The sequence below is a fragment of the Marmota marmota genome, unplaced genomic scaffold, assembly GCF_001458135.2.
Source record: "Marmota marmota marmota unplaced genomic scaffold, marMar, whole genome shotgun sequence".
NCBI lineage: Eukaryota > Metazoa > Chordata > Mammalia > Rodentia > Sciuridae > Marmota > Marmota marmota.
Window position 1 is genome coordinate 9,392,623 of NW_026000000.1, and position 25,472 is coordinate 9,418,094.

Genomic DNA, 25,472 nt, shown 5'->3' on the forward strand with positions numbered 1-25,472 from the left:
AGTCAGGTTAGTTACAGCAATGACCTCACTTCTCAATATTAATTTCTGTATTAGTCAGCTTTCACTGATGTGACCAAAAGATCTGGACCAGAACAATTGTAGAGCAGGAAAAGTTTATTTGGGGGCTCATAGTTTCAGAGGTCTCATTCATAGGTAGCTGGCTGCATTACTCAGGGGTCAATGTGAAGCTGAACATCATGGCGGAGAAGTGTGGCAGAGGAAAGTAGCTTACATGATCATCATAAAGCAGAGAGAGAGAGAGAGAGAGAGAGAGAGAGAGAGAGAGAGAGACTCCAGATAAAAAATATATACCCAAAAGGCATACTCTTAATGCCCACCTCCTTTAGCCACACCCTACCTGCCTTCAGTAACCACTTAGTTAATCCTGTCACAGGATTAATTCACTGATTGGGTTAAGTCTCTCATAACCCAATCATTTCTCCTTTAAACCTTCTTATGTTAGCTTTTCGGGGACACTTCACATTCAAACTGCAAAAAGACCCCAGGGTTGTGATGATTTTACTTCTCTCTAAAATAAAAACAAAAATTAACCCTCATCTTGGTTAAAAAACTGAAAACTAAATTGCATCTGAATTCAGATTGCTTTATTTTAGCTCCATTTTTTAATTTGAGAACTTTAATTGAATGTTACTGTTAGGAGTTGATTTATTAGGACATAATTTACCATTTTTCCAATTGTTTTCCCTCCTTGGTTCCAAGAAGTTAGTCAAACCTTTCTGTTTGTCAACTCAGTGGCTTCTACGTTACATGCCTATCCACAACTCTGCCAGAAAACCACAGTATGTCAGCTCCTCATTACTGTAATAAAATACCTGAAGCAATTAACTTATAAAGAGAAAGGGTTTATTTATTTATCTCATAATTTGTATGTTCCTATCCAAGATTGGGCAACCCTATTGACTTGGCCCTCTGATAAGTATGGCAGATGGTAACAGCAGAAGCACATGTTGGAGCAAGTCTCATGTCATCAACAGGAAGCAGAAAGAGAAAGAGGAAAGAAGGAAGATACTGAGTGATCAGGGGTTCCCACAATCCCTTTGAGGGGCACTCAACATCCTAAGGATCTCTTGTTAAGTCTCTTAAATGTCCACAGCACTTCCTAATACTGCCACACTTGGGACAAAAGTTTTACTTGTGGACTTTTGGGGGATACTCATATAAAATATAGCAGCTACCACAGCCCTAAATCCTCAGAGTAGTGGAAGATAGAAGGCAAACAAGCTTGGAGGATAGAGACAAAGATGGCCAAGTAGCATAGGGACACGTTGGGATGCCAAGAGAGAGGGCAGTGCTTCATATGATGTCACCAAACTTCTGACCTTGAGAGATAGGAAAAATTTGATAATGCTGGGATGCATATTCTACCAGTACCACAGGATAGGGGTGCCCAGCCAGCTATAAACAATTTAAGGAATGTGAAAAATTTTACCCCAGAATTGAAGAGTAAAATTCATATCTGCTTTTGTGATGTGTGTAGCAACATCACCTACCAACTCTTAGTTAGGGTGTGGAATATGGCTACCTAGTATGCTTGGGCTGCTGTAACAAAAACAACATAGACCAAGTGGCTTATAAATTGAACAGGAATTTATTGCTCACAATTCTGGAAGCTGAAAGGTCTAATATCAAGGTGCCAGCAGACTCAGTGTCTGATGAGGGTCCAGTTCCTGGTTCATAGATGGCTCTTTCTGGCTGTGTCCTCATGGAGGTACTGGGCCGCTGGTGTTCTGAGGTCTCTTTTATAAGGACACTAATTCCAACCTCCCAAAGGCTCTGCCTCTTCATACTGTCACCTTGGGGGTTAGGGTCTTAACATGAATTTGGGGGGCATGGATATTCAGACCACAGCAGTGACTGAGAGAGCTTAGGCAGACCATGAGTCCAAGTGGCTTCACTCCCATCGGCATAGGAGACTGGAAGGAAGAGGTGACAGAGGATCTCACCTCCAAAAGGACTCTGGGAAACCAGTCTGGTGACATTTAAGAACTGTCACATTAATCAACTATAAGTTGTCGCCTCTATAAATCATCTTTGTTGATTTGAATGGCTGAAAAGCAACTTGTATGTACATGAATTTTTACCAAGACTAACTCCATCTTAAAAGTTTATTTTTAATAACATTAGTTCTATCTTTAAAAGGAGAGTCGGTGGAAGATGTTTTGTTGTGTTGCTTCATAACTGTACAGCTTCTCAAAATGCCTCCCTTGCTTGTGAATAGTGGAGTCACAATTACATTAATAATCATTACATTTGAGGTCACTTTATTCATTGCATTCAAGTTACCACCTGGTATAGCAGAAGTTCCTTGTGGAGTTGGGGTGGGCAGGCAGGGATGATCTACAGGTGTAGATACCTCAGAGTTATAACCTTGACCTCTCCACCACTTAATTGCCCTGAAATACTGAGCATATCAGTTCATGTTGTGGACCCCAAAGTCCACTGCTACAAAATAAGGAGAAGACTATAAATCTAAAGTCCTTTTCAATTCCAAGTGTCTACTGCATTTTGGGATGGGACATTTTCCTCTGTCAAGTGGATTTTACAGAAATTATGGGTCAGACCAATAAGCCAGAAAAAGACAAGCGTGCACACCATTTGACAGATACCAAAACCCTCCTGAAAAACCAATTTGATATTTGGCAGGGGGTGAGGCCAGAACAAGTATTTCTTTCATTCATTTGTGCATTCTTTCATTCACTCATCCAACAAATGTCTTTTGAATACCCACTGTGTGCCTACATTGTTCTAGACAATGGGAATGCAACAGTGAACAAGACAGAAAAAAAAAAAGGTCAGTCCTTTCATACCAATGACAGAAGCCACAATAAACAAGATAAATCAGTATACTACTTAGTATTCAAGATAGTGGAAAATGCTCAAAAGAAGGTCAATGAGAGGGTGGGGGGAATGTGTAGCAAGGTTAATTTGAAATTTGAGGCAAGGAATCTAGGCTTAACCCTAAGTTCTGATTACTGAATCACCCACAATCCCCTGGGACCATGCTGGGCTGAGCAGACCTGTGGCGGACTGGAAAGGACAGAAGCTCAGACTCAGGGATCTTGGGTCTTATCTACACTGCTACTCCACAGCAGTGGTCTTAGGAAAGCCTCAAACCCTTTTGAGCTTAGTTTCTTTCTCCAGTAAGATGGACATTCAGTATCCACATCTTGCACTGTTTGGGGGATGACATGGTAGAAGGATGCCAAGTTTCTAGTATGCATCTCACCCTGAGCCCCTGAGTTCCTCTTTCCTGCTCCACCTGGGGCAGCAGGGAAGGGCGGCTCCTGCAGCATCAGCCCCCTTCTGCACATGACATGTACTTTATTTTTCCCTTTTCCCATACTCACAGTGTGAAGACCCACAGTGCGGGTGGTAGATTGAACTACTACTGGCCCTCATTCTTCACCTCCTGTGGAGGGAAGTCCGTCCATTTCCTTGTTGCAGCTTTATTGTGTATTTTTCCAGTCCTCCACTTTGGATCTGGCCATCTGGCCATGTGACTTGCATTGTTCAGGGGAAGTAAGCAGGCAAATGCTTGAGAGGTGTCTCTGCATCTAGACTTGCACTCTCATGCTCTTGGCATCACCATGAGAGAGGTTAGTTCTGGGCAGCCCATCTGCCCTAGAAGAAAAAAAAGCATGGACTTGAATTGATCCTGAGACCTGGAGCCATGCCCAGCCGAGCCTGCCTTACCCTGGTCTCCCTATTGACACATGGCTGAGAAGTAGATGCCTGTGCTAGTGTGGCCCTGAGATTTAATTGATAACAAAGCTGATTAGTGCAGACAGTGAGCATAACCTCATGTACTAGGTGCCCAGTCTGCCAGACAATGAGGAGACTGCTGTTTACACCTTCCTTGTGACTCTGACAACATCCATAAGACAAAGGGCTTATTGCCTCCATTTTATAGATGAGAAAACCAAGGCTCAGCAGATTGAAGGAACATGGCTAAGGTGTCAGCTCACAGATGATAGAGTCCAGATTGAATGCACATTTGCCTGACTGCAAAGCTGATGTGTGCACCAAACATTTTTCCATGCAGATAAACAGGCAGAACCAGAAGCAGCCCACTCCCTGTGCCAATGGTCCCATCAGCCTGTATGAGCAAAGTGCATCCTTTTATTTCATGACTTCATTTCTTGCAAGATACATCACAAGTTCTGGTCTGTTTTTTCCAAATTACAACAGAGCTGCAGTATTGTGATGGCCTTGAGGCAGGCCAGGGAGCTTCCTCTGTCTCATCACTGAGTTAGGTTTGCTCCTCTGCCACCTGTTAACTGTGAGAAGTCATGTGCCTGGAGAGATGGTGGCGCTCCCGAAAATACTCACGGCAAACAGGGCAGATGAGGGCCTCTTCCCTGCGCTTCTTAGAATGTGGGTCAGGTCCCACATGCTCCTTTTTGTGGTGGGATCGCATATGGAAGACCAGGTCAGAGGTCAGGCGAAAGGAGAGGCTGCACTTGGCACACCAGTTCTGGGTGGAGAAGCCCAGGGAGGTGATTGTGGGTGGCAGGAGGGCCCGTGAGGCTGTAGAAGATGTGGGTACCTGGGCCTGGGTATGCTCCAGCCACAGCACAGGGGCACCCTGGAAAGTGCTGCAGAGCAGAACATTCTGTGACAATGTGTGCAAGTTCCAGAAATCACCAACCACAAACTTGGAAGTTGACATTTGACCCCAACAAGGGATATCTAGAGTACTGAAAAATCCTGAGAGCTCCATTAGGGAGTCTGCAGATTCACCTGCTCGGAAGATGGAGGTTGGCCCAGGCCTCTCTGCTCGGCGCTTGGTGGGTTTGCTGAAGGCGCTCCTCTGCTCACCTTGGGTTGTGCCAGGCCACACAGAGGAGACTGTGCTGCCCACTGGGGCCCTGGGAACATCTTGGCTATGCTGCTGAGGGTCGGGATGGGCTGAAGCATCTTTGTGCTCCTTCTCCTGGTCACCCCCTAGTCTCTCATGGAGCTGTGGCATGTCCATGAAAGCACTCTGCCTCTCTTCCCCATGTGCCTTCCTGGGCAGTGGCTTGCCCAGTCTGGGTTTGTCTGGTACTGTTGGCACAGCCAACTCAGCACTACCCACAACCAGGCCACCAGTGCTTGTGGCAGTAATGGAGCCCAAGTGGTTTGTTTTCTCAAGCAGCACCTGCTTGTGACCCAAGCTCTGCTCAGGATCACTAATCCCCCATCTGTTTTCAGCTGAAGTGCTCAGAGGAGCCTCTTTCCCAGCAGCCATGATGATCAGCAGGGGCTGGGCAGGCTGGGCAAGGTGGACACTCCAGCAGCCATCAGTCTTCAGGGCTTTGGGGTTTTGAAGGCCTGGTCTTCCCAGAAGGAGTCAGGAGATTGGAGAATTGCCAGTGATGAGTAGGCCAAACACACTCAGCCCCCGGGGCTCTACGAGAGAGGAAGCAACAGGAAGTGAGACTGGCAGTGGTCATTCACCACATTATGCAGGCTGATGGCAGACAAGCCACCTGATTCCTGGGACCTCCACCACTGTTTATGAAATGGGAGAAGTGGCCATACCACCCCTGAGGATAGGATAGGATAAAATAGGAGAGGGGAGGGGAGGGGAGGGGAGGGGAGGAGAGGAGAGGAGAGGAGAGGAGAGGAGAGGAGGAACTCAGATGATCTCAGGCTCCAGAGCTCACCATTCAGCAGCAGCTGGAAAGCACCCAGAACAGAACAGCAGACTCCTGGCATAAATGGCTACTGGTAATTGACCACAGGAAGGCTGATAATTGGAGAGGCTCTAGGTAAAGGGAAGGGAGCCTGCTCTAGAGGCAGAAGCTCCAGGGTTTTCTGGATCCTCTATCAACAAACAAACCCAGCATGAGGAAGCTGCATACCATCAGGTCCTATTCCAAACCCAGCTCCCTCAACTCTGAATGTCAAGGGCCCAGGGGAGGCCACAGCATCAGAAGGTCACAGCATTGGAGGACTGTGGACCTCGGAGTTCTTGTTCCTCACTCCATCCCTTTCTCTGCCTGCTCTTTGACCCTCTATTCCTCAGGCTGCCAGCTGGGTCTGTTTATCTTGCTTCACAGTCTGCCAGGCAAGGTGCCCCTTGTCCACCTCACAGACCCTTCCTGCTTCTGGTTGGCTTCCTTAAATTTTCTCTGAACCAGTTTCTTATTAGATCACATGTCTCTACTACTTCCCCCATTCTCGTCCTAGCACCATGTGAATAGGTGGTATCCATGATCACCCGAACAGTGGCTGCCTCTCAGTTCTATGTGTTCTTGCCCAGTCAAGCTCCCTAGAATGATTGAAATGCCTCTCCTCTTCTGCAGCACCTAATCATGCCTTCACAGGACAGGTACTCAGGAAACTTTTGCTGAATGAATAAATGAAGTGACAGGGAATGGGTTTAGCAGACGTTAAAAGTTTACTTTGTCCTCACAAAGGGTGTGCTCCACAGCTCAGGCAAAGGCAGAAGTCACTATTGGCAGCATAAAGACTTCCTTTACTTTCCATGTCTGACGTAAGATCAAAAGATGAGGTCCCACGAAGGGTGTTTAGCTCTGTCCCATTCCCTCATCTCTTGTTGCCCTTGGTCTTGTACCTCCAGTGAGAACCTGTCCAGTAGCAGCCAGTGTCAGCTAATTGATGTGACTGGAAAAAATGCTGAATCGCCTTTGGGTGTTGAGAGTGACTGTGAGGGTGAGGGCCACAGAAATTGCTCAGCCTGAAAGCAACCTTTCTTCAGGTGCTTGATTGTTCACACTCTGACCAGAGCTAAATGAAGGAGACGAGCGGTCAGAGCTGCCTAATGAGAGAATAAAACAAAGATGTTCACTGCAATATTATTCATAATGGCAAAAAACAACAACTAAATAAATGCCTGATTACAAAGACATGGTCAATAAATTATGCTGTACAAACACGATGAAACACGCTACTTTGGAAAGTGACATTTACTAGTCTTATGATTTAATGATAAAGAAAAAACAGGACCAAAGATTGTATATTTGGTGCAATCTAGTCTGTGCAAAAAAAAAAAAAAAAAGAAAAAAACCAAAAAAACAAAAACAAAGGAGGAAAAACTCCTAGAAGGAAATAATAAGAAATAGTATACAGAATAACTACAAGTTTTATTTTTTCTTGATTCATTATTTTATTCATTCACTGAGAGCCTCCTGCATACTGGCTTGTACTAGGGGCTGTGGTGACAGTGGTGACAAGGAAGCTGTGTTGGTTAGAGAGGACGGAGACCAGTGCCCAGGGAAGGGGTGGGAGAAGAGGGGAGGGAAGCCAGAATAAAGTGGACCAGACTGTTTTTATAAATAAATGATTCATTTTAAAACTATGACTGTAAAACTACACATTTTTTACTAAAAAATAATGTTAAGAACTAAAAAACACATTTGTGGTATTTCTGCCAACAACAGAACATATGTACAAAGTGGTTCTATGAGATTTTGTCCCTTAGTGATGGCATGGTCATCCCAGTTGGTATAACTTCACTCTGGGATGTTCACACCAATGACAAAATCACCTGATGATGCATTTCTCAGAATGTATGCTGTCACTAAGTGAAGAATGACTGTATATTGTAGAGCAAAACAATATACGCCATGGTGATCTTAGTATAAAGATGCTTTAGTCAGCTTTTTGTTGCTGTGACTAAAATATCTGACATAAACAACTTAAACAAGAAAAAGTTTATTTTGGCATATGGTTTCTGAGGATTCAGTCCATGATCAGCTGACCCCATTGTTTTGGGCCTGAGGTGAGTCAGGACACTATGACGGATAAGTGTGGTGGATGAAAGCTGCTCAGCTCATGGAATTCCTGGAAGCAGAGGGAGAGGAAGAAGCCAGGGACAAAGTATACTCCCTAAGGACGTGTTCCCAAGGACCCAGTCCCTTCAACCAGGTCTCACCTTCCATAGCACCCAGTACCTTCCAGTGGTCCATTTAGTTATCAGTGGATTAACAGGTCAGAGTTCTCATGATTCAATCACTCCCACAATACCCCCACCTGTGGACATTGCTGTACTGGGGACCAAGTCTTGGACACAGGAACTGTGGGATTACATTTTCAGATCCAAATATAACAAATGAAATTTGGAGGAATTATTTTTTTTCGATTTTCTAATATTTTAAAACTATGCTGGTCTCATTTTAACCTTTTGTTTTATTAAACTGTCAACCATGTTGAAGGGGGCTGTGTCCTTTCCTGCTTGTTTTGGGCCAGAATTCTATCCTGGTATATTTGCAGCCCAGAAAAGATATTTTGACTTCAAGGGAAATATTTTCCTATCTGCTCTGAAACCACCTTTGAGGTAAGCTTCCCTCCCATTCCTTACTCTCCCTTGGGAAGGAGAAGCACTCTAGAGTGCACTGGCTGGAATCTCCTGGAAGCTAAGGGACCTCAGAGCCAAGGCAGTTGGTATAGGTGGATGGCTGTATGTTGTAGCAGTTTTGGGGTCTGTTTATGCTGCCCAGAGAAATTTCACCTTAGCTAAACTGGGCCTAGGAACTGAACAGGCATCCAATCCTTGGAACCACAGAAACAAAAGGAGAGTTTTAGAGGAAAAAGAAAAAAAAAATGCCCAAGAAATCTTTGCAAATGAAATCAGAGGTCAGAGGCCTGGGAAAGCCCCCTTCTTAGAACAGACCAGATAAAGAAAAAAAATACCAAAGGTATCAGGAGAGTCCTACCACATTGGCCTCTATGCCTGAACTATTCAGTGTGCCCTGAGCTCAGGAAGTGACTACCTTTTCTCAGCTCTAAAAATGGGGACACATAGTTTTGCAGCAGAACAGAATGACAGCTATCAGGATACTTCAGCTATCAGGATATAAATATATAAGTCACCGTTTATCAGCTGCATGTGACCCATGCCAGAGGCTTAATGCACTTGATTTCATTTAATTTTCACAGCAACCACATGAAGGAGGTTGCATGTCTCAATTCAAGTGCCTTTATCTCCAACCTGCCACATTCCATCTCACAAAAACCCATCATGGTGTTCCAGCTTTTCAGACCTTGTAGATCTGGACACCTGCAAGAACTGGTTTAGGTATCCTGCAACTTCATGTTTAATTGATTCCACCCTCCAAATCTTCAGAAGAGGAAGGAAGAAATGGAGGATGAGGAAGAAAAGAAGGATATGAATCTACAATAATAAATAGAAAGCGAAAAGAAAAGATCCATCTTTGGATTTTGTCCACATCTCCCTGATGCCTAACACCTGTCAGATGAACACTGCAGATGTGAGATCTCATCTCCAGATCATGCTATATCTTAGCCAGAGGGTTCTTTGGGCCAGGAGCCTTGCCAACTCACAAAGTGTTTAGTGCTTATTTGCTCTTCTTTCCTGTGGATATGTGCCACTATATCCTATGCACCTGCAAGATCATTCTCTGTCCAGATGTTCCCTAGGCAGAATAGAGCTGCTCCTTCCTCTTTCTCGTCCCATACACACCAGCTGTCCTAAGCAGTGATGGATCTATGTGGTCGTTGTTCTCCGTGTCCTCAGCCTAATATGAAAAGTGCCTTTGTTATTCTCATCTCTCCTCAATAGCCTCAGCTCATCTTGGGCTCTGTGCCCTTAGACTCTTTATTGGTCCTTGTCACTCCATCATTGAGCGTGTCCTAAGAAAGGACTCTTCTTTGCATCCTTGGTTCTTTTCACTCTGACTCCAACAAGACTTCCCTCTGAATTGTACAGATATCATTCAGAACCACCCTATGTTCTTCATATTTGAAAGACTCATTGAATTCCAAGGCTCCCCAACCACTTTCAGAGTGCTTAGAACATGGGATCAAGAAGTGATGTTCTTGGACACTTTCTGACACTGAGCTCCCCAAGTTTGCAGGGGTGGGTATCTTTCCATGCCTGTTCTTTCCTACCATGGTGAATACTTGCTTCTAAAGCTCCCAATCCTCCTAGGCATCCAACCATTGTGCTCCTACTGATACATGCTGCAAAGGGTGCATTATGGTGAATGAAGACTCGCCCAGCCCACAGTGGGAAAAGCATGTGCTTGTTACCCAGCTCTGGATAGACTATTTTAACATTTGGGAAGCTCTGGCCACATTCTTTCACATGACCTTGCTATCTATGCCTTAGCTGGGAGTTCTAACTAACTGTTAAGCTCTATATCCACAGAGATCAAATGCATGGGCTCTAGGGCCAGAAGGCCTGGACTCCAATCAGGGTGCTCATCTTCTCAATGCCTTTGTTTCCTCACCTGTAAAAAGGATCACCTTGGTGCCCACTTCACTGAATTGTTGTAAAGACTAGATGGATCAATATATTTAAAGTTCTAAAGAGCTTGGTTCAACACACAGTATGGAGATATGTTATGATTCCATTGAATAACAGAAATGTGGCTGTGATGTGACAAAAATTAAAGTCATTTCTTGGCCACATTCCTATTTCTTTCAGTTCTCAAGGTCTAGTATACAACGGTGTTTAAAGAATGGCCAAATGGCCTGCACATTCTTCTCCTTCCCCTTGATAAACAATTGAATAGCCTTGTTTGCCTGAAATTTGTAAAGGTACTCTCCTGCTCATATCAACTGGCCAACCCTAAGTGCTCTCAGCTCAAGCATGAAAAACAGGCCCAATTTAGTGACATCATGAATACTTCCAGGCTCCTCTTTGTTGAATCTGCTTTTCTCTTTAGCTAAAAGAAACAATAGCAGATACATCTTCTGTGCTTCTGATCCTTTGGTGTCTCTAGTCTCTGGAGAGACTTCTCAGACCCTTTTGGAAGATTCCAGAGGATAGGTAGGCATAAAATTCTTCTGCATAGGGACTGTGAGTTCATGGGTTTTACTAAGAAGGCAATATGCATGTGTCTTGTGCCGCAGATTTTGTGCCCAGCCAGACTGCGGCAGTCTTGGCATCTCCCTGGCCTTAGTACCCTGAGAAAATTAAAAATAAAGAGTTGTTCCAGCTTTTCTGGTATTGGCTGGTGGTGCCAGAGTTGGAGAGAAGAGGGCTTCCAGCCCAGCCCCCAGAGATCCCACATTCAGGTATGGATGGACCACTCTAAGAAGCAATGCCTGCTGGGCTCAAGCAAAGCCAAGTGCAGGATTGTCAGGATACAGCCAGTCCCAGGTCCACAGTGAGGATGGACTTGGTGCCAACACAACTTGGTCATGTGGACCCACATAAGAGTACATGTGATCTCATCACCCACTCAAGTGCCCAAGAGTTTGCAGAAGTAGAGCTAATGAAAACAGAGGATAAAGACAGTGCTTCAAAGAGGGCACTGCTCTGTGAGTGTTTCAAATATGAAATAGTGTTTCAAAGATGGCCAGAAACTAACATAAGATGCAGCATTCTAACAAACATCACCGACTGGCAAACAAGTGGGACTAGCTGGAGCAACAGTACAGATATAACAAACACCTAAGCACTCAGGTTCCAGGAGATAACTTGGGTTGCAGGCTGAGCCTGGCCACTTACTAGTTGCTGGATCTTGAACAACCAGTCTGGGCTTCAGTCTCCTTAGAAGTAAATCAGGATGGGGCCATCTTCACTTCAGGGTGTTCCTGATTGGATCAAGCAGAACTCTGCAGGAGCAGTAGCTAGAGCCCCCAAACTGGCAGCTGTGATTTGTAATACAATTAAAAAAGAAATGCAGATCCTGCTGGGGTAAAGTCCACGGGTTATACTTAGGATTGCTTGGTTAGAACCTCTCACATGCCAGCAACAGCATCATCTTAGAAAGAACGACGACATTCTTACAGAGATACAGATTATTTAATAAAAGAAAATAAGCAGTGATGGATCTATGTGGTCCTTGTTTTAAAGCATTAAAGCTTAAGGCTTAGCTTTGCATTTTTTAAGCTGGTGTGATTATCTTTTTTTTTTAAATATAAAGTTGTCACCTCTTTGATTTCTGAAAAAGATTCTGCTAAGCAAAGCAGACATGTGATTCTAAATCATTTAAAAAACATTTCAATCACTGCCCCCATTAGAAATTCTGATTCAGTGGAGATCACTAGTTTGGTTACTTAAAAGGCAATTGAACTCTTCAGTCCAGAGAAGGCTCCCAAATCAAAGTTTCATGCATATGCCTATGAATTTGTCAAACATTCTGTGACATAAACTGAGAAAATTCTAAGCACTCTGAAATCCTCCTCCATCCTATTTAATTTCTGCTCATTTCTGTGTGATTTTCCTATTGCCAAATTTCCAGTTCTGTGTAAAAAGAAAAGTAAAATTAGCTAAATTATCGTTAAAGATCACAATAAAGTATAATTAGAGTAAATTATTTCTAAGAAGATTTAGTTGGTAATTAACCTCTTAAAACAAACAAGGGTTCTTTTATGACATATGTATCGTGTGTGTTTGAATATATAACATATATCATAAAATATTAAAAATGAAATTGTGTCTCTGAAGAAATTAAAATTTTTAGCAAGAAACAAAAAAATGGCTTCAACATCCATTACTTCTACTGTTTTCTCCAAAAATGAATCAGATTTGCTTTTTTAGATTCTTTATTTGTTATCCTTCATATTAGCATAAAATAGTGTCCCTTTGGTTCTTCTATCAAATGTACATAAAAACATTAACATCAACCGCCACAATTATTGTTATAAAATGTCTAATGTCTCAATTGGCAGCATTGATGTCACTTAATGGCTTTACACCAGCAGCACTGACAAACATTTAGTTTAGAAATTTACTATTTCTTTCTTATTTCCATTCCCACCCAAAGGCTTCAAGGACACAGCCCTGGCTCCCATTGTCTTTCCACCATCCAGCTCTGAAACCCAACCCATCTTTCCCCCCAACCTGGCACTGCAAAACTTGCCCAGAAGGCAGGCAGTGGGTGACATTGTCCCCAAATGATGCTGCAAGAATTAGCTTCCTGGTGTGCTTGCTGTCTGTGCCTATTAGTGAAGAAAACATGTCAAGAAAAGGATTTTTTTCAGCGTCCTGTCCCTAAAATCAGGTATTTTCTTTCCACTCACCCTAAAGCTCAAGAGACTTGAAATTTGATAATTTATGTATTTTTCCCTTGACAGACACTAAACAAGTTACATGTCCAGATCTTTGAAAATAATCTGTTGGAGAAAAAATCTGGAACTGATATGCATGCCTCTTATCCCAGCGTCCAGCAGAAGCCTGGCTGAGAATAATAGAGTAACACACCCAATAAATGGAGTAAAGTGTGCATGGATGGATGGATGGATGGATGGATGCAAGAAATGCAGCCTCAAAGTCAACATAGGATAAAATCAAAGACAGAATTCTTGTGCGAAGGAAAGAAGTGGGGAAGAGGGAGAGGGAAGGAAGTGGGGAAGAGAGGGAAAACAGAATAGGAGGGCAGGGGAAATAGCCAAGAAAGAAGAGAGAGAAAAAAAAGTGTGAGAGAGACACAGGAAGAGACACAGAGAAGAGAAAGAAGAGAAGATGGGACCCAGAGAGAATTCGGGAGAGGAGGAGGGAGCTTACTACAGAGGTACATTGGTAAGGGAAAACCCCGCCAGGCAGTCAAAGGCAGGACTCAAGAATTATGCTCCGGGTAAGAGCAAAGACAGGGAGATGCTTCCCGCCCGCCTGTCGTCTCACCTAGTCTCTCCAGAAGCAATGGTCAGGGGTTCCAGGCGCCAGGTACCGGTCCCGGGCGCTGGGTGCACGGCTCTGAACTTGGACCCGGAGCCCTCGGGATTGCAGGGGGCCCCGCCTTCCCGGGCGGCTCTCGTCTCTGGGGCGGGACCTCTGCGTCCCTCGGCCCTCTGTGTCCCTACCCAGTGTTAACAAGACGGCCTTTCAGGTGGGCGGAGCCTGGCGCAACTGGACCACCGGACTGGGAACCCAACTTGCCAGAACTGGGCTTGCCACCCTTCAGCACTGCAGCGACCATTCCTCTTTGGTGGTTCGGATGCGGTGATCCCGGCCCGCCGACTCCTCAGGCTCGGGTCAGTGCTGGGTTCCGGAGCCTGCTGGACTCGCAGGGGAGTTCTTGTCCACAGCCATGGCTTTCAGAGGGATCGCCCCATTTCCTGCGGCTCTTTAGCCAAGCGCCCAGACCATTCCATTCTTGGATTCGCGCCGCCTGGGCTACTGCTGTTGTGCCGGCTAGGCGATATGTCCAGTGCCTACGCCAGGACTCCGTCAGCGCCCTCCGGGATCCCCTTCTTCATCAGCGAACGTTGGCCACAGGAGCCACTTCTCCGCGGAGTCCTGGGGAATCTTCCAGTTCTTCAGCTGCCTTTCCCTCTGTCTTATGCGAGTCTCTCCAGTTGTGGAATGGTCTCACTGTGCCAGATTGGGGCGAGTTCCACGACCACAGAGTATCTAGAAGTGTCCGGAGGCGCAATGGCTGTGGCTGGTGGTTTGGGGTGAGAAAGAAAGGGATGCGCACTGCCTGGAATGGCCTTGAATGAGTGCCAGGGCTTGAATGACAAGGACTTCTACCCCTGTAGTGGAGATGTGGGGAGGTGAGGGAAGAGTCTTAAGAAAACAGAGTGCTCGATTGCAGTCAGCTATATATGGATCCTGATTTGAGGATAGGGTGCATATTCTCCTTTTGGGAAAGGGAGAATCCTTGAAACTACCCTGAGTCCCTGCTCCCTCATTCATTCACATATAAATGTTCTCATGCCAGCGGGTAGTTGGGGATGTACAGATATAAGGTAAGGAAGCTCTGAGATTTACCCCCAAAGTTTTGGAGAGTTTGTTGCAGTGATAAAATAGGAAAGGAGAAAATGAAGTCTGAGATGGGGAAAACTGTATTCAATATCCATCAAAAACAGCCGAGGATGTTTTCAGAAGCAAAACTTCTTGATGGAACAGAGCTAATTGATGAACATAGAAAGGAGTCATCTGTTTCCAAATGTGAGCACTCCCACATACCTTACTGAAATTGTAAACATCAAGGACCGAGAAACAAATTTTAAAAGTTACCAGCTCATAACATAGGTTTACCCATGAGGAACTGACGATCTAATCAACAGTAGAGTTCTCATGGGCACCAGGATATCTTGTCTCCATGGGGCCTCTAAAATAATGTGTCCATTTACAATTCTGCATGTTAAGGCACTATTGTTCATGACTGAGCCCCAAATAAAGATATTTCCAGATGTGCATAGCTTTAGTTTACCAATTGCATAACATTAGTTAACAAATACAATTATGCGAAGGAGTAAGATGAATAACTAAATATTGAAAATAATGATAATCTTCAATATCTTTGAAAAGAAAAGAAGAAATGAAAGAGGGCTGGGGAGAAAGAGTAAGAGGGTTGAGTAGGTATAAGAAAGTCTCAACCAAACAGATGGGGAGTTCCTGAGCCACTAGAGAAGTCTGAGAATTCCTGTCAGGAGCTTTCATATCCCTGCTGGGCTAAGTCATTGGTTAGAAGCAGCATGGGATGTGGGTTGTCTTATGGGGGACTTGTGTAGGGGTGGGGTTGGATTCTTAGAACATTCCCCTCCAAAAGAATGATACCCTCCACCATCAGATCTGAATAGTGATATCATGTGGTAACAACAAGGACAATGAACTTAATTTACCAGGTAAAACTTTGAGTTTGACACTGTTCAACCCCAGGGCTGCAGAAACATAGGGATACTGTTTATTGATCCCAAATGAAGAACTTAGAGGAATCAATCTCTGGAGAGAGTTTGGACATTTTATTTTTCATGTGCCCCTGGGTGCCTGCAAGCAGGAGGAATTTTACAAGATAGGTTGCATGCTAATTGCACATATGAACCAAGTCAGATGTTTAATGAGTACCTTCCTTTATTTCACATCCAAAATTTCTCTGCTTTGATCTCCATCTAAGGTTGTGAGAAAAGGGAAGTGGCCAGTTTCTCTTTTCCTTACCCATGTTTTCACATCCTTTGAAGTCTTTATCTCACAGCCAGGAATACTAAGTGTTCTAAGGCACTGACTGTGTGTACCCCAATGGTCATTTAAAAATAGTCTAGCTGTTATGGTTAGATGTGGTGTCCCCAAAAACTCACGTGTGAGATAATGCAAGAAGTTTTGGAGGAGAAATGATTGGGTCATAATCTTAACTTTATCTATGAATTAATCTCTGATGGGATTAATTGAGTGGCAACTGGATGCAAGTGGTGGGGTGTGGCTGGAGGAAGTGGTTCATTGGGGCATGGCTATGGGGTGTATATTTTGTATCTGGAGAGTGGAGTCTTTCTCTGCTTTCTGATGATGATATGAGCTGCTTCCCTTTGCCATGCTCTTCCACCATGATGTTCTGTCTCACCTTGAGCCCAGAGTAATGGAGCCACCATCTATGGACTAGGACTTTTGAAACCTTGAGCCCTCAAATAAACCTTTTCTTCTCTACAATTGTGGGGGTCGGGTTGTTTTGTCATAGCAACAAAGCAAGCTGACTAAAACACTAGCAAAATACCTTTAAAAAGAGACACATCTAATACACAAGGACATGAAAAAATTGAACAGAAAAGAGTCAGAGACATTATGTCAGGGATGCTGGGCAGACCAAAAGAAACATGGAGTTTTTAATAGAGGAAAACACTTTTAGAGGTAAAGAGTTCCTAATGGGAGGATTCCTTTCTCCAGAAACCTCCCCAAATTCTAAACCTGTACACTCATAATATTTTTTTTTAAAAGATACACTATAGGGAGTCATTGTCAAGTCCTCTGTTACATAGAGAAATTAAGACATGCATATTTCAAATAAGACAAAATATTCCTACATTTAGGAAGATTTGAACAACACAATTTGTAAACTTGGTTTAATGGGCTTATAAAGAATCCTTTCCTAAATTATGTATAGGAATGAATGTAAATTTAACTGAAAGAATAGTATCATATAGAGCATGTTATCTGATCATAATACAATTAGGTTAGAAGTCAATGAAAAAAGATTTAAAGAAAACATTCAATGGGGGCTGGGTGTGGTGTATTGCAGCAGCTCTGGAGGCTGAGGCAGGAGGATTTCGAGTTCTGAGCCAGTCTAAGCAATTTAGCAAGGCCATGAGCAACACAGTGAGACCCTATCTCTAAATAAAATATGAAAAGAGCTGAAGATGTCACTCAGTGGTTTAAGGGCCCCATGTTCAATCACTGGTAACAAACAAACACAGACAATGAAAATTTAAAATCATACATATGCGTAATTACATAACAGAAGAAATTACTGCCATTAAAATTAAAAAAAAATTAAAGATAATAAAATATTTCATCCAAAAATTTATAGGGTACAGTGAAAAGGAAAATTTGTGGAACAAAAGGCTAATGCTACCAAAAAGAAGGGGTGAAAATAAATCAGCTAATAATCAAAATAAAATCATTAGGAAATGAGTAGTAAAATAAACACATAAAGTGAAAGGGAGAAGCTTATAAAGAAAGAACAGATGAGTTAAAAAGAACAATGACTTCCACGGACATGGCCTTGCCTCCACAAGTTTCTGCTGCTACTAAGGACAGGGGAAAAGGCACAACTGGATCCAGAGGATGCAGCTCAAGACCCAACCTGGGTCATGACATCTCCACTATGTACTTTGTCCTGGACAAATTAGTGACCCTCTGGTACTGCCACCAGATACCTTCAGTTTTCAATCACCCAAGCCTCTTCCTGATGTTCAAGTCTCCCCATGAAATACCTCACAGGACCCCCCCACCCCAGACCCTGCTCTCCTTGCCTGTCTGATGCACAGACCCTGTGAGCACAATAAAAAGATTCTTGTTTCACATCTCCAAGTTTGAGTGCTTGTTACTCTGCAGTGGATAATGGGACTGTCCCCTATTTACAGAGAATTTAGGCAACACAGTCTTCACCTCCTTCTATATTCTGCCATGACTCCAGCATTCACCCAAATGACCCTTCTATTTCCCACCCACTGGATTCCCAATCCCTGACCCCTCACCCACAGCGATGTCCTAATCTTAGCCACTTCCACTTTCCTCCCTGGCTAATTAAACTTAAAGACCAGCTAATAGGGGCTGGTCTGAAAGACAAGGAAGTCTCATCTTACAAGCCCTCCAAGGATCCCTATGACTGCCATTTGGTATTGTCTACATGGAGGGCATTGAGCAGGGCTGAAGGTCACAAAGTCATTATGTCAATCTTTCTATCAATCATAACAACAGAGAATTTTGTTCCATCATTGGGGAAGAGCTACTTAGTAACTGGTAGGAGGACACCCAGAGAAGCTGCTATCCCAGTCTTGGTGTTTGGGCAGAAACCTGCTAGACAATCAAAGTGAAAGGGAGGATAAAGGAAGGCTTGTGGATCCTGGACATAGGCAGAGGCAGCAGAGAGGCTGGAGGTGGCCTGTGCTCAGCTTACCTGTGACCCAAGAAAGAGATAGGTCATAGAGAATTGCAAGAAAAAGTTAGACTGATGTTCTCTGGTGTCTAAATTTACACTTTTCCTACTTCTGCTGTCTTCACCATTGTTTATGTCGTAGATCCCAGGAAACATTTCCTGATTTAAGAAACACAAATGTATCTGGACTGGCCTCTAGAAGTTTCCAGGACCATGAAGGACAAAGCACAAAGCCAACTGTTGCCTGAGGGTAAGGAACCATGCCAAGATGTCTCTGACATCTACTTTGTCCTAGACAAGGGACTGGCCCTTTCTGGCCCTGCCTCCAGGTGGACCTTAGAGAACAATAGGGCCTCAGTCACTGTAGGCAGGACATGGTTTTATGGGACCACAACTTCTGCAAGAGGACAGGCAGAGCCTGTCTGTTGAAGACCTCAGGGATGATCCTCAGCAATTGTTGCCCATAAGGAGAGAATACAATATAGGGGAACTGGATGGCTCTGTCCCTCCAGCAACTTGGCCCAGATCTTGCTCCCACATGCCCCTCAGTCAGCTGACGGTTATGAGCTGCCATCTTAGCCGTGTGGGAGGCTCATTGCTGGCTTCTATGGGGAGTGATCTGTGGCCTCTGCTGAGCATTCTCCTAGTGCCATTTCTCAGAAGATCCTGTGCTTTGTTGCTTCTGATGTTTTGCTTCATCCTTCCCCACATGGACCGCCAAGGCACAATCCCTGCTCTGACAGAAGCAGGTGGCTCTGCCTTAATGTGGCCCAAGAGAAGCTGGACTGTGCCTTAAGCACCCGCTGGCTGTCACTGAAGGAAAGAGAACGTGTTTGTTCCTTGTGAGATCTACTGGGTTTCTTTCTCAGCCCTGACTGCTGCTCTGGAAATGAACATGTACTTCACCAGAGCAGTGGGGCAACCCTCAAAAGCTTGTGGAGGCACTTGCTGGTCTCCAAGCCCTTCTTTCCCCTGCATGTTGGGCTTTTCTAAACAGCCTGATGTGTAGATGTTTTCTGTCTGATGTCCCCATCTGGGGTGAGCTCCTAGATTGATCGTGTTTCCAGAGGCTGTTAGAGGTGATAAGACCTGGGATGTCTGGGCTGTGCTCTTTTCACCGTCCCAGTCTCAGCTCCCCTGATATTTATCTTTCTCCATGGATTCTAACCATTCCTTGAACATGGCCTCATTCCAGCACTTCTAAGTAAAGTCAGTCACCCAGGGAACCATCCTGCCCATGGGAAAAAAATCCTCTTTGCCGTCCAGCCCAGAGATTTCTGAGATGCCCTTTGATTCTTAGCAAAGACAAAGAGTGGTGGTTCCCATTGGAACACTAGGATTAGGAGAGGGATAGTCATTGTGGAATGCACAGCCTCCTTGGGCCAGTCCTTTCAGTGAATGGCTGTTACTTTTAAGGATCCTTCAGCTGCCACCCACCTTTGCACCTGCCCTGTTCACTCCCTTACCACTCTACTGTGAGTCAGTGAGGTCCAGGGAAGCCCTGGGATATATAGAAAGGGCTATGGAACAGGTTGGGGATGTGAACTGACATTAACTGAACTGAATACAATTGCTGTGGGCATTGTCTGCACATACCATAGGTGACAGACCAGTGCAAAGGCAGTCTGGAGATAATGGGAGTGATACTGGCAAATGGTTCTTTAGCCCCACACTTGATCAGATGTCTGTGAACCTTCTCTCTCAACCCTGCATCATGAAGCCACATACCAGATCCCTATTACCTTTTCTCTTGGCCAAAATATTCCTACCTGTCCAGCAGTGTCCTCAGGTCTTCGTAAAAATCTCTGTATTTAACTCACCAAAGGCTATTATTCTTTGTAAAACAAAAAAATGTGTAACAATCAAATCAAGTTAGGCCCCACATTTCGTGATGAATGTAATGAATTGAGGTGTGGAAGAGCTGCTCCTTTTCCAGAGCACCCATTATTGCTCTGGGAGTGATTTTCCAAATCTCTAAATGGGGCAAAACCCGACTGCTGAGTTTACAGCCCCCCTACTCCCAGAGTTGGATCTTTCTCTTCCATTTCCTTGGATTTTACTTGGCATATTTTTCTGGAATGTAGGGAGGCCACTAATACCCAACTGTGAGGCAGATGTGCTGCCAGGGAGTGAGAGGCCTGGAAGGTAGAGAGATACTCAGGTCCCATCAGTGCAGCTGGTGTGACCCAGATGTGGAGGCCTGGCTGTGGCAGCCAAGGATAGTGCAGGAAATAGAAGTTGAGGAAGGGACAAAAATTAGCAATTCCTGGAATGAATGCTTTAAATGTCAAAGGAATGTGATCTTAAGAAAGCCTCCAAACAATCCCTACACACATAATTCAAGCCATTCCAGCTAACCCCTTCTTCTTGGAAACTTGGTGGACAGTATGGCTACCACTATGCTTCCAATGTAATCAATGCTGATTAAAACCATAGCAGTGCATTTTTTTTTTCTGTAGTTGCCTCAGAGAAATCTAAACACAAAGTCTAAATATAACCTCCAAGGAGATGGGGGAGAGTAGACAATAGTTCACAATCCAGATGGACTAGGGAAAAGTAGGCTACCTGTGCGGTGGCCTCTTCCGAGTAGTTCAGGACCATATATGAGGCTCCCAGACCTGTTGTCTGGCACCTGGGTAGTCACACAGACACAGGTACAAGTTCTGAGTGGTGGGAACTTGCATGCAAAATAGGCCTGATGAGGTCCATGCATATTTTCTGGTGACAAAGGACAAACGGACGAGATTTGCCTGCTCCAGGGAAATGCACAGGATCCTCTGAAATCTCCTGGGCTGGGTAACTATGTGAGACATCTAGAAAGAAAGACTCACTTCCAGAAGGGATTTCACCTCCTTCTAGGAAATATTTGAATTTGGGAATCCAAGAAATGGAAATCAAAGACCTGTACTGCAGAAAATGAAAATTCCAAGTATTTCTCTTTGCAAAACTTTAACAAAGGAGATTAGGATAATATTTGTATTTCAAAAATTGGGTGAGTTATTTCATACAGAATTTTGCAGCAGACCCTATGTGTCTGAGATCTTGGTGACACATGAAGACAGAGATGTAGTGAATGGGACTCACCCATGCCTACCATCCATAGGACACCAGGGTGCTTTGTCCTCGCCAGTGCAGCATAAATACCTTCCATTGAGTGGAGCATTTCCTTGGGTGACACACCTTTGCAGAGAAGTACAAATTCCCAACCCATTTTTATTATAATCCTAGATTCAACATATATGTCCAATTGAGCAATTGAGACCTCAATTTAGTGGTTAGAGGTTGGGTTGGGCTATGGGGGTGGGAGTGAATATACAGTTCTTCTGGTTGCTTGTGAAGGGGCAGGGAGCATCCGCAATATCCTGGAGGGAGGGCTGGAGCACCTGGTTGACTGCGGGTGGCACTGGGAGCAGTAGGTAATGGGGAGGCAGTCCTGGCTAGGCTGAAGGCAGATAGCTGAGCCTGAAGAGGTCTGTGTACAGAGGTTTGGCATGAGGGCGAGGTTACCTGCCTCCTATAAGGAAGAGAAGAAAGAGGTGGTCACTGAGAGTCCATTGCAATTGGGCTCTGGTTGCCTAGCTCAAGGGTTCAGGTTAGGACCATCAGGACACAGGGAAGGCCTCAGTGAAACTTCTCCTTCTTCTGTGTGGCTGCCTCCACACTCCAGTGCTCCTCTCAGACTCAGTTGAAGCATCTGAAGTAAACATGGCTTTCTCATGCAACCCTGGGTGCTCTGCTCTGACTCCACTCCCTTGACTCTGAGGTTGAACTTGTCTATTTCTCCTAGACCATGAGCTTGGGGACAAAGGATGAGGCACCAGTTCCCTCTGTGTGCCAGGTATGCCAGTGCTCACCAGAAAGCTCTGTGAGTGTTGTGAACAGGATGGGCTCCCATACTGAGCTCTGGAGACCCCTGCAGAAGGCTGGTAGGGCACAATTTGAGTAGGAGCAGGCTATGCAGCAGGAGCAGCACAGGTCCACTTGGTTGGGCAGAAGCTGATGGGACAGTAAGAATTCTCTGCAGTACCAATCAACTCCTGACTTTGCAAACGTCATATCCCTGTCCCAGCTACAGCTAAGTCAAAGCACCTCAGCCTTCACTCTAAAGATTAACGTGAGCCAGGGAGGGTCACTATTTCATAGAGGCCAGTTTGCAGATCTCTGGATATACTTACTTCAGGAGATGCACATGGCCGGTTAAAAGTGCCTCCTGTCTTTCTGGAGAAGGAAGACTACCCTGGCCTCTCCCATACCCAGCTTCCAGAGGGCAGCTCCTCAAGGACCAGAGTTGATGATCACTTTTAAACCCAGAGAAGCTTGCTGGAAGGCATTTAGGTACACAGACCAAGCTCTGTGGTCCTTCCTCACTGTGGTCTGTGGACATACACACAATCTATGCCATGTCCACTCATACTTCAGGTCTTCCTGCCTTTCTGGACCTAACCAATCACTGACTTTCCATTGTGCAGGCTCAGAATCAGTCAGTCCCTGCTTGAAGAAATTTCTACTTCAGTGTCTTGTTATGCTCACTGAACAAGGGCCCTGAAAGAAACTCAGGTTCTAATCCTGAAACATATGGCTTTTGGGTACCTCGCCTGGAAGATGGGAGATGTTTGGAGGAGATTCTCAGATGCCTGGATTTAGGGATGAGTAGAGCCAGGGAGACCAGGGGATGCCCTTGCATGGACTGAGAGAAAACCTGACACCTGAATGGGCAAAGGAGCCCAAAGGAGAAGAAGGGTAGACAGGCAACTGCACATGCAGGAGGCTCAGGACCAGGTCTGATAGCTACAAAGAAGGCATGATCCTGTTCCCAGATGAGAGTCAGATGGACAGAGGCAGGAGAAGGCAGAAGGGCAGAGTCTGGAGGTGAGAAGAGACAGTCTCAGTGAGAGAGAGGGTCCCAGGAATGACAGCAGTACTCAGGTGGTTCTCATGCCACAGTTGGCTTGATAGGTGCATGACAACTCCAAGCAAGCCCATGTGCACATTCTGTGGAGTGCTGGCAGGGATCACTGTTGTCTGATGGCCACGGACAGGCCCAGACAGATTCAGCAAAGGATCAGTGGACTTCTGCTACCCTGAGAAACATGGGCTTGAGTTAGAGCAGGAGCTGATAGGACAGCCCTGGAGGTAAAGGAATCCATGGACAGGGCTCAGCTGCTGCAGTGTCCACCCGGACACCATGGTGTACTGTGGGCATGGTTTATAGCTCATTCACAGGTGGGCAAGTTGAGGTAAAATGACACCCATGAGCATCTCCAGGGCTCTCCTATGACCCCAGCTGCAGTTACTGAGATGGTGCCATCACAGCTCTGATGTGTGGGCATAACCTAGGAAGACATTGATATTACTTGCACTGGCCTCAGTCTTCCAGGATAATTTGGAAGCTTTTGTACCTAGGTCCAGATTGTGCACGAAATTGTCATGGTCTCCAACCTGTGCTGTAAAATATGTTTAGACTACAAAAGAAAAAGAAATTATATGGAGGTGTTACACTGGAAGATACATAATTTGGGAAAGCCCAGTGTCATCCAGAAAGATTTTTATCAAAATGACTCCATGCTAAAGCCCTGGCCTTCAGGAAACTCCAACATTTCTCCTTTAATAGAGCAGCCTCTCCAATTGCTTTCATTCTCCTATTCCAGCCACAAAGAAGGAAGAAAAAGGCAAAGGAGTTTTCCACAAAGTACTATACAATAATTCTGTCTCTATTCCAACTGTCAGACTTTACTCATGTACCCACTTTGTTCAGCAAGAGACTGAGAAATATTTTTTTCACAGCTGAGCACTTTTTTTTCTCTCAGCAATACCAATTCTCTGTTATTGAGAGGGGGCCATGAAAACAGGGCTACTAATCAGCATTTGGCATTGCTGGCACAGTTTTAGAGATGGAACTGCCCCACTCTCCAACTTGGCTGAGAGTCTTAGGCAAGGTCAGAGACAGACTTGGAACCCAGTCTCTTTTACCTTACTTGGAGTGAGTGACACTTAGGAATTTCCTAAATTACAGGACCAATTCTTCAGACAGGCTTATTTCTGATTACCTGGGCATGAAAATCTAGCAGCAAAATATAGAGACAAACATGGAGAGAACATGTCTGTGTCACATGGGCCTCCCTGGGTAGTACGCTGGCTGTCTTGATTAGTGTGAGTCTTGGACTCTGAGGACAGGCCTAAGGTTGTGCAGGGTAGGAGGGCCATGGCAGAGCCATGTGGCAGGGGGTCCCTGGGGTAGGTAGCATGTGTATCTGGAATCACCTGTCTCCCCCTACCAGTCTTCTTTGTTTGGTCTAAAGGGATCCCTTGTAGCTTGCTCTGGGGGAAATGTTGGGTTGATCTTCAGATGGGCCTGGCTGAGGTTCTCTCTCCCAGTTTGTGTTCTCACATGGTCTCCTGTCTCTAGTTTCCCTCTGCCTCTCCCTCATGTAGACCCTTATGATTGCATGTGATCTATCCATGTGGGCATGTGAAAAAAATCATAGGCCCTGAGGATTGCTGCCTCTCCTGAGACTCTTGCTGAGCTTGCCCCTTCTCCCCTCTGCTGGCACTCATCTGGGACAAAGCTCATGGACCCTTTGTGTCCCATCAGACCTAAGCCACTTGTCTGCACAATGGCCTGTCTACTCTCCTCTTCACCTGAGCTCCTAATACCTGTTCAAGAGTCAGGCTCCCTCTTCAGCTGACTCAAACATGTCTCCCTAGTCTCTCTGTCCCCACTCACCCCCATTTAGGGCCATACATGAGTCTCTCCCTTCCTGCTGATATACTTCAGAATGGCTCCCTTGTACCTACTGAATATAGTCCCACTGCCCAGGCACTCCAAAGCCAGGCTCCTGAATTGGTCAATTGTCTCCATATGCTGACAGCACCCTAACCCTTGTCCCTCAGCCCTGCAGGATCCCTCTCCCCACTTCAGTTTCAATTTTGCATTTTCAAGTTCAACTATCCTCCCAGCCTGATCATCAGCTCTAATTTACCTCTGGCACGTGGCTCTCTCAGGTGAGGCCTGGATGGAGCACTGTGGTCCTTGAAGCCCAGAGCACTTGGGCTAATCCCTTCTTCCTCTCCCTCCCTCTCCTCCCCTACAAGCACACTTTCATGCAGAAATAGGGTTCTTATTCCCCTCTCAGGATCTTGTCACATGCCTAATTCAGGGCTGAGCCCAGGGAAAAAGCCACCAGAGCAGCCATGGGCTTGACACCGACCTTGGACTAC

General features: G+C 45.1%; 1 protein-coding gene and 1 pseudogene across 6 annotated transcripts; one reads left to right on the forward strand and one right to left on the reverse strand.

Annotated features, from left to right (window-relative positions):
- Positions 1-3,625: 3,625 nt before the first annotated feature.
- Positions 3,626-14,440, reverse strand: Znf488 (zinc finger protein 488). 6 transcript variants are annotated; one of them, XM_048807530.1, is made up of 4 exons: positions 13,565-14,440; positions 11,447-11,589; positions 5,670-6,787; positions 3,626-5,412 (listed from the first exon to the last, which is right to left on the reverse strand). In XM_048807530.1, the coding sequence occupies exon 4, from the start codon at positions 5,249-5,251 to the stop codon at positions 4,295-4,297; it is 957 nt and encodes a 318-aa protein (XP_048663487.1). In that variant the 5' UTR covers positions 5,252-5,412; positions 5,670-6,787; positions 11,447-11,589; positions 13,565-14,440; the 3' UTR covers positions 3,626-4,294. The 6 variants fall into 6 exon arrangements, with proteins under 6 accessions (XP_048663487.1, XP_048663489.1, XP_048663486.1 ...); XM_048807532.1 differs by having other exon boundaries at positions 6,422-6,787; positions 11,447-11,627; XM_048807529.1 differs by having other exon boundaries at positions 11,447-11,627.
- The window catches only part of LOC107153434, a 50,846-nt pseudogene continuing 39,457 nt past the window's right edge, over positions 14,084-25,472 (forward strand).

Excerpts from the sequence above, each read along its gene's own strand:
- Znf488 (XM_048807533.1), bottom strand. The coding sequence starts at position 5,251 with ATGGCTGCTGGGAAAGAGGCTCCTCTGAGCACTTCAGCTGAAAACAGA.